Source organism: Hyla sarda, chromosome 6 (assembly GCF_029499605.1).
Source record: "Hyla sarda isolate aHylSar1 chromosome 6, aHylSar1.hap1, whole genome shotgun sequence".
Lineage (NCBI taxonomy): Eukaryota > Metazoa > Chordata > Amphibia > Anura > Hylidae > Hyla > Hyla sarda.
The window spans coordinates 56949154-56974161 of NC_079194.1; the positions used below are offsets into that span (position 1 = coordinate 56949154).

The 25008-nt window shown below is 41.7% G+C and overlaps 1 protein-coding gene across 1 annotated transcript in view; it reads right to left on the minus strand.

The window, feature by feature from the left end:
- LOC130275622 (cytochrome P450 2D15-like) overlaps positions 1–23939 on the minus strand; it is a 58717-nt gene extending 34778 nt beyond the window's left edge. The window contains exons 1-6 of the mRNA XM_056523814.1: positions 23656–23939; positions 18933–19104; positions 10699–10851; positions 8369–8526; positions 6463–6636; positions 5607–5748 (exon numbers count right to left, since the gene is read on the minus strand). Of these exons, the coding sequence (XP_056379789.1) occupies positions 5607–5748; positions 6463–6636; positions 8369–8526; positions 10699–10851; positions 18933–19104; positions 23656–23850 (994 nt within the window). The 5' untranslated portion in view covers positions 23851–23939. The remainder of the gene's footprint in view (positions 1–5606; positions 5749–6462; positions 6637–8368; positions 8527–10698; positions 10852–18932; positions 19105–23655) is intronic.
- Between the last annotated feature and the right edge of the window lie 1069 nt (positions 23940–25008).

The window sequence follows — 25008 nt, forward strand, 5'->3', positions numbered from 1 at the left end:
ACACTATTTTGGACTTTGGAACTTTTTTACGTGCATGCCATTGACTTTGCAGTTTAACCCCTTAAGGACCCAGCCAATTTTCACTGTAGGACACTTTTCACTGTAGGACCATTTTTTGCACATCTGACCACTGTCACTTTAAACATTAATAACTTTGGGATGCTTTTACCTTTCATTCTGATTCCGAGACTGTTTTTTTTGTTACATATTCTATTTTATGTTAGTGGTAAAATTTTGTTGATACTTGCATAATTTCTTGGTGAAAAATACCCAAATTTGATGAAAAAAATGAAAATTTTGCATTTTTTAACTTTGAAGCTCTCTGCTTATAAGGAAAATGAATATTCCAAATAAATTATATATTGATTCACATATACAATATGTCTACTTTATGTTTCCATCATAAAGTTGACATGTTTTTACTTTTGTAAAACATCAGAGGGCTTCAAACTATAGCAGCAATTTTCCAATTTTTCACAAAATTTTCAAATTCAACATATTTCATGGACCAGTTCAGGAGTGAAGTGGATTTGAAGGGCCTTCTTATTAGAAATACCCAACAAATGACCCCATTATAAAAACTGCACCCCTCAAAGTATTCAAAATGACATTCAAAAGGTTTGTTAACCCTTTAGGTGTTTCACAGGAATAGCAGCAAATTAAAGGAGAAAATCCAAAATCTTCATTTTTTATACTGGCATGTTCTTGTAGACCCAGTTATTGAATTTTTACAAGGAGTAAAAGGAGAGAAATCTTCCTAAAATTTGTAACCCAATTTCTCTCGAGTAAGAAAATACCTCATATGTGTATGTCAGGTGCAGTAGAGGGCTCAAAAGGGAAGGAGCGACAGTGGGATTTTGGAGAGTGAGGTTTTCTGAAATGTTTTTTTGGGGGGCATGTCACATTTAGGAAGCCCCTATGGTGCTATTTTGGAAACTACACCCCTCAAGGCACGTAACAAGGGGTCCAGTGAGCCTTAGCACCCCACAGGTGTTTGACAACTTTTCGTTAAAGTTGGATGTGAAAATGATTTTTTTTTTTCACTAAAATGCTAGTTTTCCCTCAAATTAATTTTTTTTTACAAAGGGTAATAGGACAAAATGACCCCCAAAATTTGTAACCCCATCTCTTCTGAGTATGGAAATACCCCATGTTAAGACGTAAAATACTTTGCGGCCGAACTACAATGCTCAAAAGAGAAGGAGTCACATTTAGCTTTTGAAAAGCAAAATTTGCTGAAATGGTTTTTGGGGGCAAGTCCCATATAGGAAGCCATTATGGTTCCAGGACAGCAAAAAAAAAAAAAAATCCACATGGCATAATATTTTGGAAACTACACCCCTCAAGGCACGTAACAAGGGGTCCAGTGAGCCTTAACACCCCACAGGTGTTTGACGACTTTTCGTGAAAGTTGGATGTGTAAATGATTTTTTTTTTTCCACTAAAATACTAGTTTTCCCTCAAATGTAAATTTTTTTACAAGGGGTAATAGGACAAAATGCCTCCCAAAATTTGAAACCCCATATCTATCAGAAGAGAAGGAGCGCCATTGAGCTTTTGTGAAAAAAATAGTTTGGAATGGAAGTCAGGGGCCATGTACGTTTACAAAGCCCCCCCCCCCCCCCTCGTGGTGCCAGAACAGTGGACCCCCCACGTGACCCTATTTTGGAAACTACACCCTTCACAGAATTTAATATTTACACCCCACTGGCATTTGACAGATCTATGGAACAGTGGGCTGTGCAAATGAAAAATTGAATTTTTCATTTTCACGGACCACTGTTCCAAAAATCGGTCAGACACCTGTGGGGCGTAAATGCTCACTGTTCCCCTTATTACATTACGTGAGGGGTGTAGTTTCCAAAATGGGATCACATGTGGGTATTTATTTTTTTGCGTTTATGTCAGAACCGCTGTAAGATCAGCCACCCCTGTGCAAATCACCAATTTAGGCCTCAAATATACATGGTGCGCTCTTACTCCTGAGCCTTGTTGTGCGCCCGTAGAGCATTTTATGCCCACATATGGGGTATTTCTATACTCAGGAGAAATTGCGTTACAAATTTTGGGGGTCTTTTTTTTCCTTTTAAGGCTTGTGAAAATAAAAAGTATGGGGCAACACCAGCATGTTAGTGTAAAATGTTTTCTTTTTTTACACTAACAAGCTGGTGTAGCCCCCAACTTTTCCTTTTCGTAAGGGGTAAAAGGAGAAAAAGCCCCCCAAAATTTGTAGTGCAATTTCTCCCGAGTTACGGAAATACCCCATATGTGGCCCTAAAGTGTTTCCTTGAAATACGACAGGGCTCTGAAGTGAGAGCACGCCATGCGCATTTGAGGACTAAATTAGGGATTGCACAGGGGTGGAAATAGGGGTATTCTACACCAGTGATTCCAAAACAGGGTGCCTCCAGCTGTTGCTAAATTCCCAGCATGCCTGGACAGTCAGTGGCTGTCCGGAAATGCTGGGAGTTGTCGTTTTGCAACAGCTGGAGGCTCCATTTTGGAAACACTGCCATACAATAGGTTTTTCATTTTTATTGGGGGGGGGGGGGGAGTGTAAGGGGTGTATATGTAGTGTTTTACTCTTTATTATGTGTTAGTGTAGTGTAGTGTTTTTAGGGTACATTCGCACTGGCATGTAACGATGAGTTTCCCGCTAGGAGTTTGCGCTGCGGTGAAAAATTTGCCGCAGCCCAAACTTGAAGCAGGAAACTTACTGTAAACCTGCCCATGAAAATGTATCCTGTACATTCACATGGGGGGCAAACCTCCAGCTGTTTCAAAACTACAACTCCCAGCATGTACTGACAGACCGTGCATGCTGGGAGTTGTACTTTTGCAACAGCTGGAGACACACTGGTTGGAAAACCTTCAGTTAGGTTCTGTTACCTAACTCAGTATTTTCCAACCAGTGTTCCTCCAGCTGTTGCAAAACTACAACTCCCAGCATGTACTGATCGCCGAAGGGCATACTGGGAGATGTAATTATGCAATAGCTGGAGGTACACAATTACAACTCCCAGCAGTTTTGCAGTTTTGCAACATCTGGAGGGCTACAGTTTTAGAGAACACTGCAAAGTGATCTCCAAACTGTGGTCCTCCAGCTGTTGCAAAACTACAAATCCCAGCATGCCCGGACAGCAAACAGTTGTTTGGGCATGCTAGGAGTTGTAGTTTTGCAAGATCTGGATGGCTACAGTTTAGGGACCACTATATAGTGGTCTCAAACTGGAGCCCTCCAGCTGTTGCAAAACTACATATTCCAGCATGCCCAAACAGCGATCTGGGCATGCTGGGAGTTGTAGTTTTGCAACATCTGGAGGACTACAGTTAGAGACCACTGTATAATGGTCTCAAACTGTACCCTCCAGATGTTGCTAGGCAACTCACCGGCTTCCATCGGATCCAGCCGCACGTCATCGCCGCCCGCCGATCTCCGTCGCTCGCTGCCTTCGACGCCCGCCCGGATCGGTAAGTGGATCTTCGGCGCCGGTCCCCGTCGTTTCCCCGTCCCCCCCCGCCCCCCATCTGCTATTGGTGGTAGCGTCTAGACCACCAATAGCAGGGATAGGAGGGGTGGCACCTCTGCCACCTCACTCCTATCGCTTTAGGGGGATCGTGGGTGTCTTAGACAACCGCGATCCCCCTTATATTCCGGGTCACCGGGTCACCATAGACCCGTAATGACATGGAATCGCAAGTGTGAATTCACTTGCGATTTGCGCGATCGCCGACATGGGGGGGTCTGATGACCCCCCTGGGTGTTTGCACGGGATGCCTGCTGAACGATTTCAGCAGGCATCCCAGTCCGATCCCCGCCCAACGCGTGGCAGGGGCCGGAATTCTCCATGACGTACGTCATGGATCCTTAAGTACCAGGGTGTCATGACGTACGCGTACGTCAAGGGTACTTAAGGGGTTAATTAACAAAATATTTTTATAGTTTGTTATAACATTTGCCCATAATTAATATAACATTTTCCACTAATTGATTAAATAACACTACCCTACCCAAAATAAATAAATAAACAAAACAAAAAAAACTACAACCATTTTTGTTATTTCTAAAAGCTGGTGTGAAATTTTTGTTGCTAAATGGACTTTTTGCCCCTTTGAAAAATATTATGTAAAACATGAAATTTACATAACCACACCCACTCTGATGGGACTAGTGCAAACCTTGGATCTTTCTCCTGTAAAACATCTTGAATATCTGATGGAAACTTTATTTTTTTTTTTTTTTTTTTATGTGAAGAGTTTTGAATATGTCCCTCCATATATTTACTTGCAGAATGATGAGATTGTTGACTATATACTGGTAAAGATTGGTTAGGAATCTCAGGATGGAAAAATTCCAGATGGAGATTCCGAGTGCCGACATTATACATTATATTCTTTATAGATTGGTCACCCTGCACACAAAGGAAGGATCCAACAGTCTTATGTATAGATCAAGTGTGCGTTGAGGTAACAGGAGCTAAGTGACTGTGTGCAAGAATATCTCGTAAATTACAGCCCCTTCTATAAGTTACTTGGATTGACTCCCTATGACATCTGAATGGTCTCGTAGAATTGAACAATATCTGCACATGATATTTCACAGGCCAGCAGGAGGAATCCTGGAGAGATACTGAGTCAGGAGACATGCCCAGTTTTTTGTTTACATGCACCCAACATAATCTCTGGGCACGCATGGTTTGGTGTATCTGGATAACACTTTAGACCTACGTGGTTTCCTGTTAGATTGGACCAATGGACAACCCTGTACTACACATGACAGGGACTATATGATTATGACAACCTTATGTCTCTACAGATAGTTCACTTTGGTGAGTTGCTTTTATGGTGCAATGGTGCCTGGCAACATATGGTCCTTTGGTTGGCAGTATCATCTTTAATTGGATTGGTCATGGTAAAGTGGGATGGTCATAGAGGAGGTAATATAAACCCTGTTTGTTAAGAAAGCCAATGGAGAGAAAATAAAGATATATATAGCTTTAGGGGCTGGTCATTATTAAAGGGATTTTACACCTAAGGGTGTGGTGTTTAGTAGTTGTATGCCCAATATATAGTCCGTTTGGGGGGGTTGTGTATATTACTTTATCCCTAGGTGCCCCTATAGCCATGCATGACAATGAATACTGAGCTGCCCCTCAGCTGGGGTGTTATTAAGAGGCTGATGTAAAATATTGCACCTGCACAGTCCCATGATTGCATTGGCAGTCCTGTCATGTTACCTTGCAAGTGCGAGATTTTACATCAGGGGCGGCTCAGCCTTCATGGTCAAGTGTGGCTTTGGGAGGAGAATGGAAGGGTTCTTAGTGACCATAGTGTTACACGTAGGAATCAAGTGTCATTCCCTATTCAGCAATACCATTGGTTTAATATCATCAAAACTTACTACAATTTTTCATTTAGGAAACTAGTAACAATAAAATAATCTGTGTAAAGGTGTCCATAGAGTGTGCTCTTAAATTGCCATATCCAAGTTCTTATTACTTTCTGGCTTATTTAAGATTACTTTGGCCTGATTCTTAAAAATTGTTAAAGTAGTAAGATCCTATGTTTTTAGATGTAAAAAGTAATGTTATGGTGTTGTTACTCACATTGGACATCTGGGTAGAGGATCATATATAACAGAGCCCACCTCAGGGTGGTAGTAGTAGATTCTGTCCCGGCACCAAACAAATCGTAGGTTGTCATAAGTAGGTTTGTCTCATTGATACTACTGGAACTATCGTCCTTCACCTAAGAGAAATGAGCATTAAAAATGTGTTACATGGGCTGAATATGGGAGGTAAAGGGGTTATCTGGGAGGAGGAAAAGTAATAGCTTTCCTTGCTCCCGATGCTCCACTTCCACCTCCCTCCATAATAGAAGTACTATATAACTTTCATTGTGGTCATCCCATGTGGCTGAAACCATGCCTGCATGTGGTGACCAATGGCCACATGGTTATGAGGTTTTACTTTTTCTCCAGCATTGGCTGAATATGGGAAAACTGGGGGAGATTTATAAAAAAAAAAAAAAAATAATAATAATTAAATCTGTTTTTTACCCTTCCTGGATAACCCCTTTAACGCAATAAATGCCCAATCGGTCCATCACCAGCTAGAGTGGTGAGCGGCTTCAGGCAGTGCCAGCCTGCCCCTCTCAAAAAAATGTTTATCCCACCATACAACCCCTTTGGGCTAGGGTTCCACAAAACTGCCACATTTGCTGCACAGCATTTGTTTGCACAAAAAGCTCTGTGGACAGATGTTTGCTTGGAGTCAATAGGAAAATGTGAAATGTCAAACCCACTTGGCTTTATTTCCTTTGATATATTTTCACTCTTTACTCCATTAGGCAAAAGAATGGTTGGGCTCACAGGGGACCATCAGGTAAACCAGACCACCCTGTCGATAAAAGAAGAGGAAAGTCCTTCAACCTTGTTATATAAGAATATAAAAGCTTTCTTACTTTTTCAATCTCTACTAGGTAGGCATCGATAAAATCACGGATGTCGTCTGGATTCCAGGTTTTTTGATGTTCTGAAACTTTTTCCTTTAATAATTTAAAAATTTCATACTCTGGCTGCATCACTCGGTCGATAAGCCATGGGATTTTTGCTAGAACAGGGATTTCATGTATGATCTAAAAATAAAAATCAAGAATTGTATGATATTATAACAAATTCTTATATATACATTTATAAATGGGGGCAAAGCTATTTAGTCCCTTATAACTGCTTAGGGAGAGAAAACATCTATATTGATACCTGTACTACTGTATCTCCAAAAGCCTTGGGTAACTGAAAATGGCTGCTATTCCCGTATACTTCCTGTGATATAGACAGTATGTCATCAATGTGATGTAGGTAGTAGAAATGCCGGGATTTCTATTACCTTCATTGTATTACCCCGATCTTCGTGCACCACGGTCTATAGTGCCAACCACTTACTCCTGTTCATGTTGTCATCAATGTAAGACTGTCACTCACTCTTACACTCGCTCATAATTGGCGCAAAGAAAAATAAAATCTGACTTCAAAACTGGAAGCCCGTTGGCCAGCACCAGAGTTTGTGTGATCCATTATCAGTAGAATGGTCATGTATGTTTATTGCATCCACCACTTTGGAGAATTTCTCTCAAAATAAATCTCAGAATATTTGGATTCATAGAAATCCAAACATTTTGACAATTTTGAGTCAAATTTGTTTTGTAAAAAAAAAACTTTTTGTCAGGTTCACCCCTAAAGGTGCCAACATTGTAAAACATGTTGGGGAGGCAACACTTGTTCAATTTTAAACAGCTTCCTTAGCTAGTGTAACATATGGCATGATAGTAGAAATAGAGAGTAAATGTGAACCTAATATCAGTCGGAAATTCGCACAATGAAATATCATTTCATTGTGAGAATTGCTCTAGCAGAATACTTTAGTATCCGTGCACTGTACAATTGCTAACAAATCCCTATAAAGCTCTTGGAGAAGCTATCTTGTACCATTATTTGAAATGCATACACCAGATGGCCTTGATAAATGCTATCAGTTTATACAAAGATTTACTATCTGATATGTCACACATATTCTGCACAATTTCCAGTGCCTATCAGCTAGCCAGAATTTACTTTTAGTGATAAATCTTGTCATAAATAACTGCTTAATATAAAGTGTGAAATTACGTTAATGTTTGGCGCACAAAACTTTATAAGTAGGGAGCTAGGGAAAAGTAAAAAAAAAAAAAAAAAAACAGAAAAGAAGAAAGAAAAAAAGGAAATTCTCCAAAAATGATTGTCACCTATGGGCAGAGAAGCGGTGAAGTCCTGCACTCACCCACAGCCCCTGTCTCTTCCTATTGCGTATATGTCCTAAATGACAGATCCACCACCACGAAGACGGTCCCTTCCTATCTATGTGCTGGGACCTCAAGTCAAAATATCAAACTACAAAATACTCCATCACAGGTCAGGGAATTGTCAGGAATACAAAAGGTATACAAAAGGTATACAGATAAATCAAAGTCAACAAGCCGAAATCAGAATCTAGAGAACCAGAGAGATGCAAATCAGAAAGGGAAGGGTTAATCCTGAAAACACAGCCAAAGTCAGAATACCAAAAAGTAGGATACAAAACAGAATGCTAGCAACAGAAGTTACTTCTTTCAAAGGACACCAGTCAGACTTAAATACCCAGGCCAAGCAGGGCCTGGGTATTCCTAATAAAGGTTGTAATCTAATTCCAGGTAGAATTATGTGTCCACTAAACACCATGGTCACCGTTTTTTCTTGTAAGCTGTAACAATAATATTGATGTAAATGATTAAAAGGTTCATATCTATGTGATACTGATATCCTCTTACTGTAAAGCAATATGAGATAAAGTACCTGGGCTAAGAGTCCAAATTCAGCCTTTAAGGCTTCTTCAAAGAGACGTAAAAGCCTTTGGAATTTCGCATCGTCATAGTCAAATCGATCCCCAAATGAAATAGAGCAAATAACATTGGCAACAGCATTGTTTATAAGGAAATGTGGATCAAATTGATCTGCAGAGAACAAAACAATAATGCAGATAACTACATATATATAGATGACATAAATATTTAGAAGTTTCGTAACATGGTGCTGGGGGGAGTCCCGTCTTCTTCCTGGTGCCTGGGCCTGTTACATCACTAGTGGCTGGGGCCATATTTGAATTCTCAATATTTTGTGAATATATGGACAAATATTCGTCCTATATTCGCGAAATTCGCATATTCGCTGTGTTCGTTCCCTTTTTTTCCATGCGAAAATTGTAATGAAATTCCTATTGTCCGCATGCGCGATTATATCTTTCAAGTAACTAAAACTATACCCTACACTAGAACCTATCTGCTAAACTAACCTACCCTATTTAAAGCTAAAAGAAGGGAGGGATCAGTGTCCTCTGGAAGTGCTGATATACGTGAATATTAGCATATGCCCATACACGAAATATTCGCGCTTCCCATTGACTCACACAGTAAATAATATTGGAGCCTTCTTTGGACCACAAGCTGGAAGCAGGGAGGTATGATCACTTTTTTTGTTTTACACAGTTCACAGCATTGTTGTGATGTGTACTGTGAAGGAAAAAAAAATGAATATTCATCATTACGAATATATAGCGCTATATTCTAAATGTTTGCAAAATCGCGAAGTGCCGATATTTGTGGTAAAAATTTGCATATATTTCCAATATTTGCGCTCAACACTATATATCACACTGCTGCTCGGCCTATTACTGGCTGAGGCTGGACTTTTCTGGGGCTGGCAAATAGATCAGTGTGACATGTCAGGCCCCAGAAGCTGGAAAAAGACCGGGGCCGAAGGATGGGAAACTGATTCCAGCCAAACTGGGGGAGCAGCAAAAGTTTATTATTTTTATTGTGGCAGCCCAGGCAGAATAAATAAATAAATACTGGATAACCCCTTTAAAGGGGTTGGCTAATTTTTGGCTAATGTAAATGAATGACAATCAATGTAAATCAATGACTCTTCTCCATATGAGGAATGTGATCAGACATATAATTCAGCTTCCTGCATAGTAACACAAAGCCACATACAGGACAGCTAGCACAGGCTCAGTGCTGGAGGTTTAAATCATACCTGTCAATCAGAAAACCTTTGGCATGTCTTAGGGACATGCAAACACAAGAATTACAGCAATATTGGTATAGAAAAAACTGGAGGTTCTTATCATAACATTTGGTCAAATAATGTGTACCATCCCCCTTCCTCCCACTGCTGCCTCAATCCCGCTGGTTGGTTTTAACAAGGAATCTGGATCCTACATGCCCAGATTTTGTAGGCTTAGTTTTAGTCCAGGAGAGGCTTATATATAATGTAGGGTCTGTCCAGATGAGGTCACCTTACCATGGTGGGATGGTAAACACTATTTGATTAAATGGTATGCTAAGAACTGCCATTTTTTCATAAATGTTAGTACTTGCAGTGCGCTACTTTAATTTATGTGTTATCATCTGTATTTCAGCCAAAGCAGCATGCACCTGCGTATTTATAATAGTTTTTGTATGTCTTAGGGAGGGTTCAGACCCAAATCGATGACGAGAACAAGCAGGGAGACAGGTTGCAGCTGCGCACTTCGCTAACCTCTCTGTGTCTATGAGATCTGGATGGGCCCAAAGGCTTATATTAGGAGTGCATGCAGGTCAAATGACACGGTACCAGAAGAGAATGTTCTAAGCAAGCATTCCTCCTGGCTCGTCCTTATGATCGGTTGGGGTCTGAATAGTCCCCTACATTCAGGTGACATATCAAAAGTTTTTTTTTTTTAGACAGTGCCCATTTAATTATCTAACTAAGTACATGACCCTCCATCTGCAGCTATTTTATAGACAGAAGTACCATCCAGTCAGGACAGAAGGCTGGCTGAACAAGTGGTGTAATTATATCCAATCTATTCATTGGTTTACATTGGTTACCTGCTTGGTAGCTAGAAATAAACTTGAAACTAGTCTTAAGGTCCACCATGAACGACCAGTTATGGTCTTACCAAGGAGATCAATTCAAGGAATTCTCCTAAGATAAACACAAGTGATGGATACTGGAGCAGGTCCAGTTATGAAAAAGCGTCAAGGGTAGAGCTGTCTCGATAGCAGGTAGGAGGGTAGATCTGAATTTGGGTTAAAATATATTTATCTATACAACAAGTCTTTACACAAACCTCTGACACCCACCTTTCTGGGCTTTAAATGCAGAACACAGACACCGAGCTTCTTCTGCCACCCTTTCTTCAAGAGATCTCTTGCCCATCCCAAAGTTTCTAAGTGTTGACAGTGTAAACCTTCTTTGCTCTTTCCATGAGCTTCCATATCGGGCCAGTACTATGCCTAATAATACAAAATGTTCATTATCAAATAAATCATTGGGTTCCATCAGTTGCAGGAATATAGTATTGAACCTGCTTATGTAGCTACACATATATACGAGAAGAGATGAGCGAGCTGAGCCCCACAAACTTGGATTTGTCCCAAATTTTGGAGTGGCCACAGCTTGCAGAACTTTTAAACATTTTCCAGTTTGGCTGGAGTGAACCGGGAAATGTGCAAAATCATAACATGAGGGATAAGGAATACATGGCATTTTGGCACCAGCAGGAAGTACTGGGGTAGTGAGATGACGTTAGGATAGGTTACCAACATTTTCTGGGTTTAATTACGCACACAGTTTACCTACCTGGTTGTAATATAACGCATTTTAAAGTGTGTACATGGATAAGCCAACTAAAGTGTCAACATACAGTATAACTACCTGATTTTAAGATACCAGTGCAAAGAAAAAGTGTGTACATTGAACAATCTAAAGTGTCTGTACATATATATGCTTGGATTAAAGGAAAACTGTCACATGTTTGCTCCCGTACCAACCAGTGGTACTGATGGATAGTGCTGGAGACGCTGATTCCTATGATCCCAACCTTGGCCGGATCCGTCCGGCCGTTTGCTCGCCCGCAATCTTAGTTTTATTATATCTGGAAATGTGACTGTAACTGGCACGGACAGGGTTTCTGTAGTTTAACTGGCGCTGATGACAGCGCCGCCCGTCTGCAGAGCCGCCCGCTAATGATTATTCATACCCCCTCCCTCCAGCTCTCCCTCTCTGTTCCTAACTGGACTTCACTGCGCAAGTCAGGAAGCGGTGCATGCGCAGTGGAGACCAGTTAGAAGAGGCAAAGAGAGGAAGAGCTGGAGGGAGGTGGGATGCACATTAATAAGCGGGCGGCGCTGCGGACGGACGGCGATGATGTCAGCGCCAGTTAAGCTACAGAAACCCTGCCAGTTACAGCCACATTTCCAGACATAATAAAACTAAGATTGCGGGCGAACGGCCGGACGGATCCGGCCAAGGTAGGGATCATAAGAATCAGCGTCTCCCTCACAATCCATCAGTACATGTGGCTAGTGCGGGAGCAAACATGTGATAGTTTTCCTTTAAGGGAACACACAGTATATCTACCTAGTCACAAGATAACAGCACAATAATTTTTTTTTACATTGAACACACATTATCCTTCTTAAGTGCCTCTATGTATATACTCTTGCTTTAATTGAACACACAGTATACCTTCCTGGTATGAAGATGCAGTTCAAAGCGTTTCAAGTTAAAGTTGACCGGTCGGTAGGAATGAAAAATCACCACAAAAAAGATTAAAATCTTTTACAATACACAAAAAATATGTCTGGTAAATGAATTGTTGGATGGGGTAGTGTACAGAACACCACTGCAGTGTCCTCTGCCAGTAAGAATGTTGGTGGCAGTGCCAGCATTATTAAAGGTAGCAGCAGCAGCCAGGTGCCTGGTGGTAATAATAGCAACCACGTTGTCATTGTCCTCCAGGGGTTGGGTGGTTTCACAGGATAGTATGGCCTTTGTGTACTGGTGACTCATTCAAGGTCTTCTTAGGAAGGAGACGAGTCTGATGATATGATGGTGAGCCAGCTGTCAGTGGATTCCTCGTCCTCTACAGTTACATTGCCCAGTGGAAATGTCTGTCCTAGACAGTCTGTTCCATCATCTCTGTCTTTGCTTCTCCCCCTACTGCTAAACAAACTAGTGCTAACACTAGTTGTGTGAGGACAGTCAACCTTTGGATTTACTGCCGAGGTGCTGATGGTGGAAGCAGGAGTCAAGCTTAGTTGGTGGTGGTAGGCGTGGTGGGGATACTATAAGGCGTCATGGTGGCTATGCTGAGGGGGAGCAAAGAGCCTAAGAAGTTCATACAGAAAGAACTGGTGGGGATGATGAGAAGTTTAATGATGATGACAATGTAATGTTGTACAGAACGTGGGAACCAGGTAAGGTGACGTGTTCAAAGCAGGAGGCCAGTGGTACTGTCAGTGAAGAAGCGTAGCTGAGGTGGGGGTAGAACACCTGTTAAATGTAACAGACATAGGCCTACTGGACTGATCAGCTCAGGTGATGGCAATGCTGCTGCATCTGAAGGTTCAGGGGAAAAAAACTTCCAGAAGAGGGGCACAATTAGGTGGCGCAGTCCCTGTCCGGTATTTTGCTGTGTGGAAATTATTTTCTACCTTACTAGATGCAGAAAACGTGGCACTATGGCATCTCTGAAAACAGAAAGTAAGCCGTAGCCGGAATCTACTATGTGGGAGATTTATCAAAACCCGCAACCTGCATATCAACCAGATTGTTGTTGTTTTTTTTTTGTTTTGATTTTTTATTTGAAAAAGTGCTCTGATTGGTTGCTATAGGCAACTGCACCACTCTTCCTCTACTCAGGTTTTTAGAAATCTTCCCCCCCCCCACAACGTGAGAAAAAGCTTCCCCTGATGCTCCTACTGATGCTCCTCCAAATCCCTTCCATCTGTCTAGCACCCAGGCCTCATCCACAGGCAGCACATTCTCTGTCTTATCCTCATCAGTGTTCTCCTCCTCAATCCTGTCAGTTATCTATTGGGGAATCTATGTCCTACAGACAACAGTATTGTCCCAGTCACTCTATTGTAGTGCTCCTTAATCCGCACCTAACCAGGTTGTTGGTGACAAAGGCACTCCTGTACCATCTTGTTAACTTCACTGCCTTTAGGTGAGCCACTCAAAGCAGTTGTCGGTATGCAGAACAGTGCATGCCACAGGAGATACTTGAAGTAGTAGCTAGGCCAGGGCCAATACATGTCTTTTATGACCCAGATGGTCAACATCCTGCCGAACGAGGCTTCATTGCAATGAGGCCAGGAAATTGTAGAGACACCTCCACGGTTGCGTATTCAGCAAAAAAAGAAGAAGAAGAAAAAAAAAAAACACTAGGCACTGCAGGAGCTGATATACCAAAGCCAGGCATACAGCAACAGGTAGTTACAAATCTCCATTGTTGCGCTGATCCAGTACAACTTCTATTGCATATCCTCTTGCAGGTACTCCTACACGGACATCTTGCATCCCTCCACAGGGAGGATGCTGTATTACATCTGTTAAGCCTGGGCAAACAAAAAACAAAAAACGTCATGCAGCAGAGGAGCTGCAGCCCTGTCTGGAACGGGAAATTTCACACTAGCTCACTAGTCATGATCTGAAACTGGGAAACATGGTCGCCGATATTGGCACAAACATCATAAAAGTTCTGCATCTTGATGGCATGACACTCTCCACGTATGGCATACATGCTAAATCTTGATGTCAAATGTTTCCTAAGAAATTGCTGCCTCATTTGCGACGTTCCAACATGGTGGAACTCAACATAACACATGTTAGACCACCAGTACCAGCAGTGCAAAGCAGTGGCAAACTTCCTAATGCAGAAGACATTTTTTGGAGCCAGTGTGATTTTCAGCTGAGGCATTGGCAGCTAATTAGAGACACCTGTTGCATTCTCCGGCCTTTCAAAGAGGCAACAAGATTTGTCAGCAAGGACAACAGTGGAATTAGTGATGTTATGCTGCTGATGTCCCTTCAGGAGCAAATACTTGCAGTGATGATTGAGAAAGGAGGGATGGAGGAGGGTTGACATCTGGCTGGCAGCAGTATGGATGTTCTTTTTGAGGATGAGTTAGATAAGGAGGATGAGGAAGTTGGACCTGATGATGAGGATTTGGAGATGGAATCTGTCAAAGGGATAGGGGACGAGGAACCTATACAAGGTAACAGTGATGATTATGATGACGATGACGAGGACCAAGACCAACTTTGGCAGTATGGGACAGAGACAGAACAAGGTGGCAAGAATGGCAAGCTGTATACTTTCTTTCTTGCGCAGTGAAGGAACGCTTAAAGGAAAGAAATGAGTACTGCTGTACACTGGATACTACCAGCCGCCACCTCTTGCTGTACGCTGGATATTACTTCCCCACTAGTCCACCATCACTCTTACTGCTTCTTCCTCCAGCCAGGCCTACACATACGCCACCCAAGATCCCCCCAAAAATGTATAATTTATTCTGCTTTACATAGAAAAGCTATTTATTCTTTAGTATTTTGGTATACCAATTCTGTTGCTACTCCCAAAAAATTCCATGATGTCTTCTTCACTTGTCATACTCAAACCTGTTGCTACTCCACAAAAGGAATCATTTTTGGAATGCTTGGTAAAATCGATGGCATCTTCTTTACTTGCTCAACTTGTACTTAACCCCTTAAAGGGGTATTCCAGGAAAAAACTTTTTAATATATATCAACTGGCTCCAGACAGTTAAACAGATTTGTAAATTACTTCTATTAAACAATCTTAATCCTTTCAGTACTTATGAGCTTCTGAAGTTAAGGTTGTTCTTTTCTGTCTAAGTCCTCTCTGATGACACCTGTCTCGGGAAACGCCGAGTTTAGAATAGGTTTGCTATGGGGATTTGCTTCTAAACTGGGCGTTTCCCGAGACAGGTGTCATCAGAGAGGACTTAGACAGAAAAGAACAACGTTAACTTCAGAAGCTCATAAGTACTGAAAGGATTAAGGTTTTTTAATAGAAGTAATTTACAAATCTGTTTAACTTTCTGGAGCCAGTTGATATTTATAAAAAAGTTTTTTCCTGGAATACCCCTTTAAAGACTCAGCCCATTTTGACATTAAGGACTCTTAAAGGATTTTATTTTTCCGTTTCCGTTTTTTCCTCCTCGCCTTCAAAAAATCATAACTCTTTTATATTTTCATCCACAGACTAGTATGAGGGCTTGTTTTTTGTGCGACCAGTTGTCCATTGTAATGCCTTCACTCACTTTACCATAAAATGTATGGCGCAACCAAAAATACTATTTTTTTGTGGGGGGAAAAAAGGCAAATTTGCTAATTTTGGAAGGCTTCATTTTCACGCTGTACAATTTAAGGTAAAAATGACAAGTATTCTTCATTCTTTGGGTTAATATGATTAAAATTATACCCATGATAACATACTTTTGGCGTACCTCTATACATCAACACAGTAGTCTACAACGCCCAGAGGGCTACAAACACAAGAAGGGGAGGGGAGAGGAGCCCCATTCCCGCACCATGAGGGACAACAGACCAGCAGAGAAATCAGGATGATAAAGGAAAGACCGCAGAGGGGAGGACGGAGAAAACAGTGTAAACCTCCTGGAGCAATATCCCCAACATATCTAGAGAAAGACATGGGACTCAGGAGAGGAGAAAGAGAAAAAGAAGATGCCAGAGGGGACCAGAGAAGGGTATTCCAGTGAATAGGAGCTATATGCATAGTAGGAGGACAAAACCGCAAGGGGACGCAGATGGGCAGCCCAGTAGTATTTCGTCACATCAGGAACCGCTAGCCCTCCATAGCCCTGCTAGCGTCTCATGACAGATATTGGAAGACTGTGTCTCTTAAAATTGGACAATTTACATTATCATTGGGGGAGGGGATTTTTCAAATTTTTTTAACTTTTTTTTTAACTTTTTTTTTTTTTGGACTATTTATAGCAATCATTCGATTGCTAATACTGTTCAGTGCAATGCATAGGGCATAGCACTGATCAGTGTTATCAGTCATCTTTTGCTCTGCTCTGCTCGATCTCAGACCAGAGCAGAAGATCCGTGGAAGGCAGCGGAGGCAGGTGAGGGGACCTCCGTCTGCTGTTCTGGATGATTGGATCTCCGCGGTAGCGCTGCGGTCACTAAAATGGATGATCGCCCGCAGCGCTGCCACGGAGATCCGTTCAGCAGACGGAGGTTCCCTCACCTGCCTCCGCTGCCTTCCACGGATCTTCTGCTCTGGTCTGAGATCGAGCAGACCAGAGCAGAAGATGACTGATAACACTGTTCTGTATTGCTCACGGCATCTGAGGGGTTAATGGTGGACATTCACGCATCGTGGATGTCGGTCATTACCGGCGGGTCCCTGGCTGTTTCAGTAGCCGGGACCTGCTGCACATGACCCGAGCATCGCTCCGGTGTTCGCGGTAATGTATAGGACGTAAATATACTTGCTGGTGCGTTAAGTACCACTGCACCAGGACATACATTTACGTCCTGTGTCATTAAGGGGTTAAAGAAAATCTGTCATCAGTATCACCTTCACTAACCTGTCATACAGGCTTGTAGTGCGGTTGATACTGATTAAAATGATACTTACGGCGTCCGGAACCACCACGCCGTTCCAACGCTATTGCTTGTTTTCAGGGTATGCAAATTAGGTCCTTGGGGCATGGGCTGAGCTTGAACCCGAGCTCCGGGCACTCTGACGTACTCTTCGGCCAGGCGGACGCTTCGCCCTGCTCATCCATATGCATAACCCCCTTCCTGCATGTTCGGCTGTGCTACTGTACGGCGCATGTGATCAGGAAGGGGGTTATGCATATGGATGAGCAGGGAGGAGCTTCCGCCCGGCCGAAGATTACGTCAGAGTGCCTGGCACTCGGGTCCAAGCTCTGCCCATGCCCCAAGGACCTAATTTGCATACCCCGAAAATTAGCAATAACGGCGGAATGGCGTGGTGGTTCCGGACGCCGTAAGTATAATTTTGATCAGTATCATCCGCACTACAAGCCTGCATGACAGGTTAGTGAAGGTGATACTGATGACAGATTTCCTTTAATATTAAAGCAATGTTTGTTTTTTCTCTCTTAGTGAAAGTGTGATCCTCTCCACATTCTAAGGGCCACAAGGGCCCTCCTGCTCTTATCAGTTGCACAATGTAGGAATTGTCACTGTACACTTTTTTCATTGCATCTGTGTATCATTTTTTTGCCTTGTCTGGCCACATTTTTTTTTTAACTGAGTTCATTACGATGTGAATAAACAAAGAGGATTATAGATAGCAATCAGCAAACATATGTAGAGGTAACAACCCAGACGGCACGCTGGGAACAGATAGAATGATGGCAAACAATGGCATCACATCATGGCAATATACAAATTGAACAAACGAATGCAGAACCATCTACTACAGTGGGAACTTTCGACACAAGCGTTCACATGACTAACTAAACAGACACAGAAAAACAAAAAATCCGGTCACAGATAAACATAGGAGAAGAGTAAGAAGTGGAATATGAGAAAGTGGATGGGAGAGGTAAGGCTTCATGGGGAAAAGAAGGTGTGAAAGAGAGAAACATAGCGATCCATGGGCGGTTACATGAGGGGGAATTAGGGTGCAGGTGCTTGCAGGGCATTTCTAACTGCCAAAAATCTATTGATGGTATAAATAGTATGAGGGGAGTTGCACCACATGGCCCAGATCTTATGAAACTTGGACAGGTTTTTCAGGTGTTTGTACACGAAATATTCCTAGTTGACAGTAGTATTCAGAAGGGATTTCCATCCCAAGAGGAAAGTACTCTAAGGTCCATCCATCGTAACGCTATGGATTTACGAGCAAGAAATAGCGTTTCTAAGTAAGACTATTCCATGGTGTGTCCACTGCTCCTCATCAAAAATGCCCAATAAACATCCTTTGGGTACCGACAGTGCTGACCGACCCACCAGGGTACTCAGAAATTGGAGACATTCAACCAAAATGTGTGTCTGCTGGGGCAGGACCACATCATATGAAGGTAGTCAGAGCGCAGGGCTGAACATCTATGGCATTCAGTTGTCTGGCATCTACCCATTCTACCTAGGTGCACTGGTTTTAGGTAAGACTGATGAAGCATATAAAGCTGGATAAGCCTGTTGGTGATGGGCCTCTTCCCATTCCTCCTCAGTAAGATCTAGAATAAGGGCCTGCCATTTGGGTTGTCTGGTCACATTTAAACACTCAATATCCATCATTCTTTTATTCCCATCACTCTCAATGTTTGAACAAGGTAGAGGGTCAAGCAACCACAGCCATCACGCCCCCTCCCATAGACATGAATGGGGGGGGGGGGTTGCCAGGCCAGAGATCTGGGACCCCCCGCGATCAGACATCTTATCCCCTATCCAAAGATGTCTAAGGGCAGAGGCGAAGGGCATCTTTTGCATCTTTTGTATTAATAAAGTTGCCCTTTATTTATACATTTTCTATAAAACTTGTTTGATAGTACTGTACCTTTAGTTTCTCCAGCACATCCAACTTTTTCATAGATAGGAAATCGAGGTCGATCTGCGATGTCCTCCGACCTGTTGATCAGAGCTTCCTTCATCACTTCAAATCCATTCAGCACCACTGTTTTTGTCCAGAAGTACTGCAAACTATATATGTCCCCAAACTCTTTTTTCAGCTGTTAAGAACAGAAATATTTATTATTATATATATGTAAAAGGAAAGGAACCAATGTATAAATCCATGAATAATTCAGAAAACTAAACTTCATTTAAATATTTTATTAAATATTAAATATCACAGGACTAATGGTACATAACAGCTTCTTTGCTTTTCGTTGACTTTAATAAGATATATAATATAAATATATATGCTATATGAAACATGTATGCTAAATAATGAAAGTTTTAACTTGACTTCTTCACTAATGTTATATCTTCTCTGTCTCACAACCCCAGGTAACTATTTAACACCCTTAATTCCCTTCTCCATCCCCTGTTGCCACCCCCAACATCCTTCATCTTAGCTAAAGACATTGCCACATACTTCAAACACAAAACCTAAAACATCAGAGAAAGCTTTAACTTGCAGTCCCCAAGACCCAGCGTGCTTCCCTTATAACTCACTTTTCCATCATTACCAAAGACAAGCTCCCCAAACTACTCTCTACATTACACCTCACCACCTGTGCATTTGACCAAATCCCATTCCACCTTATGCTCAACCTTACTACAGTGTTTAAGCCAGCCATAACCCATCTCTTCACCCTATCACTAAACCTTTCCTTCATCATTTAAACATGCTACAATCCTCAAAAACCATCCCTCTACACATCCTCTTTGACCAGCTGCTGCCTAAAAACGCCTTGAACAACATGTCCACCTTGAACTGCCCTCTCAACTCTCATCCAAATCACTCTTGACCACCTATTTTTATTACACCCCACCATGCTACTGAAAACAAATCTTACCGAACTAGCCAATAATCTGCTGAACCCAAAATCCTTACACCAATACTCTGTGATTTTCTCCTTGACCTTAACTCCCTTGATACAGTCGACCACTCCCTCCTGTTACAAACTCTCTCCTCCATCGGCGTCACAAATATGGCTGCCACCTGGACCTCCTTATACCTTTACCAACCCTACATTCAGTGTCTTCCACTCCAACACCACCTCCTCACCTTGCACTCTCACTGTCGGAGTCCCCCAAGGCTCTGTCCTGGGACCCCCTACTCTTCTCCATTTATACTTTTGACCTTGGACAGATCATAGAATACTATGGCTTCAAGCACCACTTCTATACGGATTACACTACCTCTCTGGTTTGGATATAAATTCTCTGCTATCAAGGATCCCAGAGTGTGTGTCACCTATATTTTCCTTCTTCTCCTCCCTTTTTCTAAAAATCAACATTGGAAAAACAGAATTCATTACCTTTCCCCAGATCTTGCTCCACCCTCTCCCTCCTAATCTATAAGTTACAGTTAATGGCTCCACTCCTTCCCCAGTCCCACAAGTCCATTACCTTGGGGTTATCTTTGATTCTGCTCCGTCTTTCATCCAAGTCCATACCACCTTCTTACATAGTTACATAGGTCATAAGGTTGAAAAAAAAGCAAGAATCCATTAAGTTTAACCTATGAACCTAGTGTGTTCATCCAGAGGAAGAATTCCTTTCTGACTATATATATGTATATATATATATATATATATATATATATATATATATATATATATATATTTATCTATATAAAGATGAAGATGAATGTAGGCAGCACACCAGGATTCGTGCAAAATTAAAGTGCTTATATTCCAAAGATAAAGACAACGTTTCGTCATTCTCACACCGCCATTTTCAAGTATAAAGTATAAATCAAAACTAATCCTTGGATCAACGTTCTATCCCCAAAAATCTAGCATCTATAACTTGTAATATTACATTTTTCCAGAAAAATATCCAGCCCCCCCATGAACATGTTTATTGATTCAGACATCACAATAACGTGTCTCACTGCTCTTACAGTAAAGAATCTCTGTCTGTGATGATGGTGAAACCTTCTTTCCTCTAGACATAGAACCCCCCCCCCCATGCTTGATAACCTGTCTTGGTCCTGTAATCCTCCCATACCATCAATTATCTTTGTCACCCTCCTCTGTACCCTCTCGAGTTCAGCCATGTCCCTCCTATACACTGGTGCCCGAAACTGGACACAATACTCCATATGTGGTCTGACTAATGATTTATACAGAGGCAAAACTATGTTCTTGTCCCGAGCCTCTATGCCCGTTTTGATGCATCCCATGACTTTATTAGCCTTGGCAGCCACTGCCTGGCACTGGTCACTAAAGTAGAGCTTATTGCTGCGGTACCCCAATTGTAGCTGTCGCGCATTGAGCCAGTTGCTAACCCATTTATACATATTATCCCCTAGTCCAAGCATCCTCATTTTATGTACTAACCTTTTGTGTGGCACAGTATCAAATGCCTTAGAAAAGTCCAGGTATATAACATCCACAGCTTCACCCCGATCCAATCTATAACTGACCTCCTCATAGAAGCTGATAAGATTAGTCTGTCAGGTCCGATCCCGAATAAACCCATGTTGGTGCTGTTAGGTTATTTTCATTAGGATACTCCAGAATAACATCTCTCGGAAAACCCTCAAAAATCTTGCCCACAACAGATGTTAAACTTATAGGCCTATAACTCACAGGATCCATTTTTGACCCCTTCTTGAATATTTGTACCACATCCTTTTTTATCTTTCTATTTCCTCCCCTCTCTCTGGTTTCTTTCTCTGCACCCCCAAGGGGCTGTAAAACTGTGTGATCAGTGTGTTACGTGGGTCCTTTTTGATATGGTACGTAAGTGTGGAGTGCGAGAAGAATGATTGGTAATTCTAGAAAAGATAATAACTGGTGTGAATCATTTGTTTTACTGGACTGAATGGGAAATTAGATAACTGTATTTGGGGTCTCCATTTGTGCTATTTCTCCTGTGACTTCCTCAGTGGTTGAATTGGATCTTGGGGTGCCATACACTGTAATGAGGAAATCATTGGGGCCAGAGGAAGGGGATGTGAGTATAGATGGTTGGGGAGATTCTGAATTGGTCTGTATGGAAGGGAGCGATGTAGGTGGTGGATCTAAGGAAGTGCAATTGTGTGCTTGTGCAAGCAGCAAATCCAGGTCAATATAATCAGCGCCCTCCATATTCCCCCCAGACAGTCAGGGTTGTGGGTGAAAATGCCATTAAGTGCTTGTTCAAGCAACAGATCAAAATATATACCCCCCCCATATCTTAACTGAAAGGTAATGGTTATACAAAGGCCTGTCATTCTGTCCTTTTTTTTTGCTCTGATCCATCAGAGAACTGAGTACTAAATCTGACTACACATAATCTCTCCCGGATAGAAAGGGAAGCTATAAATAACCTCATAAATTCTGATAAAAATGCTGGAAAACTGCCAGTGGGAGCAGGGCTATATATGGCTATTATGGACATAACCACCCTTTAATCGAATATTCCCCATAAGCGAGGGGTCAAGGTCATAAAATCTGTTCTGTCTACAGATACTTCTGTACCTGTAGAACAGAGAGTTTATAACAAGAGTATTCATTTCATTTTGAAACATATATACTGGTTTAACTTATTCCTTCAAACCACTGGTACAGCTATGGGTACTCGGTTTGTCGCATAATTCGGTGATTTTTACGTGGGGCCTACGAACACAAGTTTATATATAGCAACCACCCATAGAGAGATCACATTATTTCACAAAAGATGTATTTTGATGACCTCGTATTGATGTGGAAAGAGGCAGCAGAAGACTTTGCAGACATCACAAATTATTTGAATCATAATACATGGAATCTTGTAAGAGCAATAAAATCACCACCAATACATATTCAAGAATTGTGGACTTCAACACCCTACTAGAGAACTCGAGTTTTCACAATAGTAAGTGGGGAAAAAAAAACATCTTATACGGTCAGTTCCACAGAATAAGGGGGCATTGTACAAATTTGTCAGATTTCATATCACAAATTTCATATGAGCAAAAACAAAAACTCCAGGAGCTTTGGCTAACCATAGTAGGTGCAATTATGAAGAAATTACCTCCAAAAATAATGTAACTGTAAACTTTAAAACATCAACAGAACAAAACTAAAAGTACTGAGCTGGATTAATAATCATTGTCATAATGTTAATCAAATATAGTGTATACAGATACGTCACCCTCTCTCATGGGAATAACATTTTGGAATTTAAAGAGGTAGTCCACTATACAAAAACTTATCCCCGATCTGCAGGATAGGGGATAAGTGTTAGATTGCATGGGGGGGGGGGGGGGTGGAGTCTGACCGCTGTGACACCCCACGTGTGCGATCTTCCACAAGGCACCCCGGCTCTCCTCAAGAAGGAGGGTGTCGACCATGGCACGAAGCGGTGGCGGACACATGCATCTCTATGGAAGAGCCATCTCCGGCTCTCCCATAGAGATGCATGGAGGGAACGTGGCGGCCGCCCGCTTTGTGCCATGGTTGACATGCCTCCATTCATTAGAGCTGGGCACCATATGGGAGATCGCAGGGGTCCCAGTGGTCATATCTCCCGTAATCTGTCCCTTATCTACTATCCATAGGAGAGAATGTCTAACCCTGCATGCACAGAAGTATGCAGGGTTACACATGCCTGGTCGGGAAGAACACACACTATACACATACCTGGAAAAATGTTTTTGTTGGATTTTTGAAGTCGACCTGCAGAATGTTACCAAGAAACGGAATGCCTTTAGGACCTGGTGGAAACTGTGACCCATTTTTCCTGCTTTTAATAAAGTCCAAGAAGAAAAGGCAAGCGATGAAAGAAATGAGCAATAAAAATACATTGGAAAAGTAGAAGGAGAAAAACTCAACCATCTTCTTTATGTACTATGTCTAATATGAGTGTATAACAGATCTCTCCGTATGAAATCAAAGTGTAAAGCAGCTCCAATTGTACGGAGTAGAAAACAACACATGGAAACGCCTGTCTCCGAGTTCCAATTCTTCTATTAAAGGGGCAACACACAGAAATCTCTGCTCTCTGCCAGCAGCATTATACCATGTGGGCACTGACAAACCAGATACATGCAGTAAATCTAACATAACTAATAATAATAAAAAAACATGAAAGGGACTAGTCCACACAATATTAGGTAGCAAGTAACTTTGTTTACATGACAAAAAGCAAAAAAAAAAAAAAAAACATTACGGTTTAACAATGTTACTTGCTAAATAATATTGTCACCAGTCCCTTTCATGCACTTTTTATTTTGTGTTAGAAAAAGTTTGTTACATCCTCTATATGGTAGAAAGCAGATATTTCTGTGGATGGCCCCTTTAAAAGAAGAATTGGAACTCAGTGACAGGCGTGTCCAGGAGTTGATGTTTTCTACTCCGTACAATTGAAGTTGTTTTCCTTTTTGACTCTATTCCAAGAGCTGAAGCTTTTGGAATACAGTCAATAACATTAAAATTCACTACATTCCCAGGCTCACTCTGTTCTTGTAGCTGATAAACAACCTACTAGGTGTTCCATGCTGTCCAAACCAAGGGCAGAATCCTCTTATGTGACTATCAAAAAGTATAAAAATGAAGTTTAATAAATTAGAATAAAAAAATAAAATCCCCCGACTATTAAGATATATAAATAAATAAATTTTTTTTTTGTTTTGCCACAGATTATTTTATAAAATAAGTGATGTCATTACAAAGTACAATTGATGATGCAAAAAACAATCCTTTATGTGGGTCTGTAGGTATGATTTTTAGAAGGGAAGGAGGAAAAAACAAAAGTGCAAAAACAAAAATTGGCCTGGTCCTTAAAGGGATATTCCGCCCCTAGACATCTTATCCCCTATCCAAAGGATAGGGGATAAGATGTCAGATCGCCGCGGTCCCGCTGCTGGCGACCCCCGGGATCCCCGCTGCAGCACCACGCTCTCATTACAGCACAGAGCGAGTTCGCTCTGCGCGTAATGATGGGTGATACAGGGGCCGGAGCATCGTTGTGTCATGGCCCGCCCCTTTCAATAC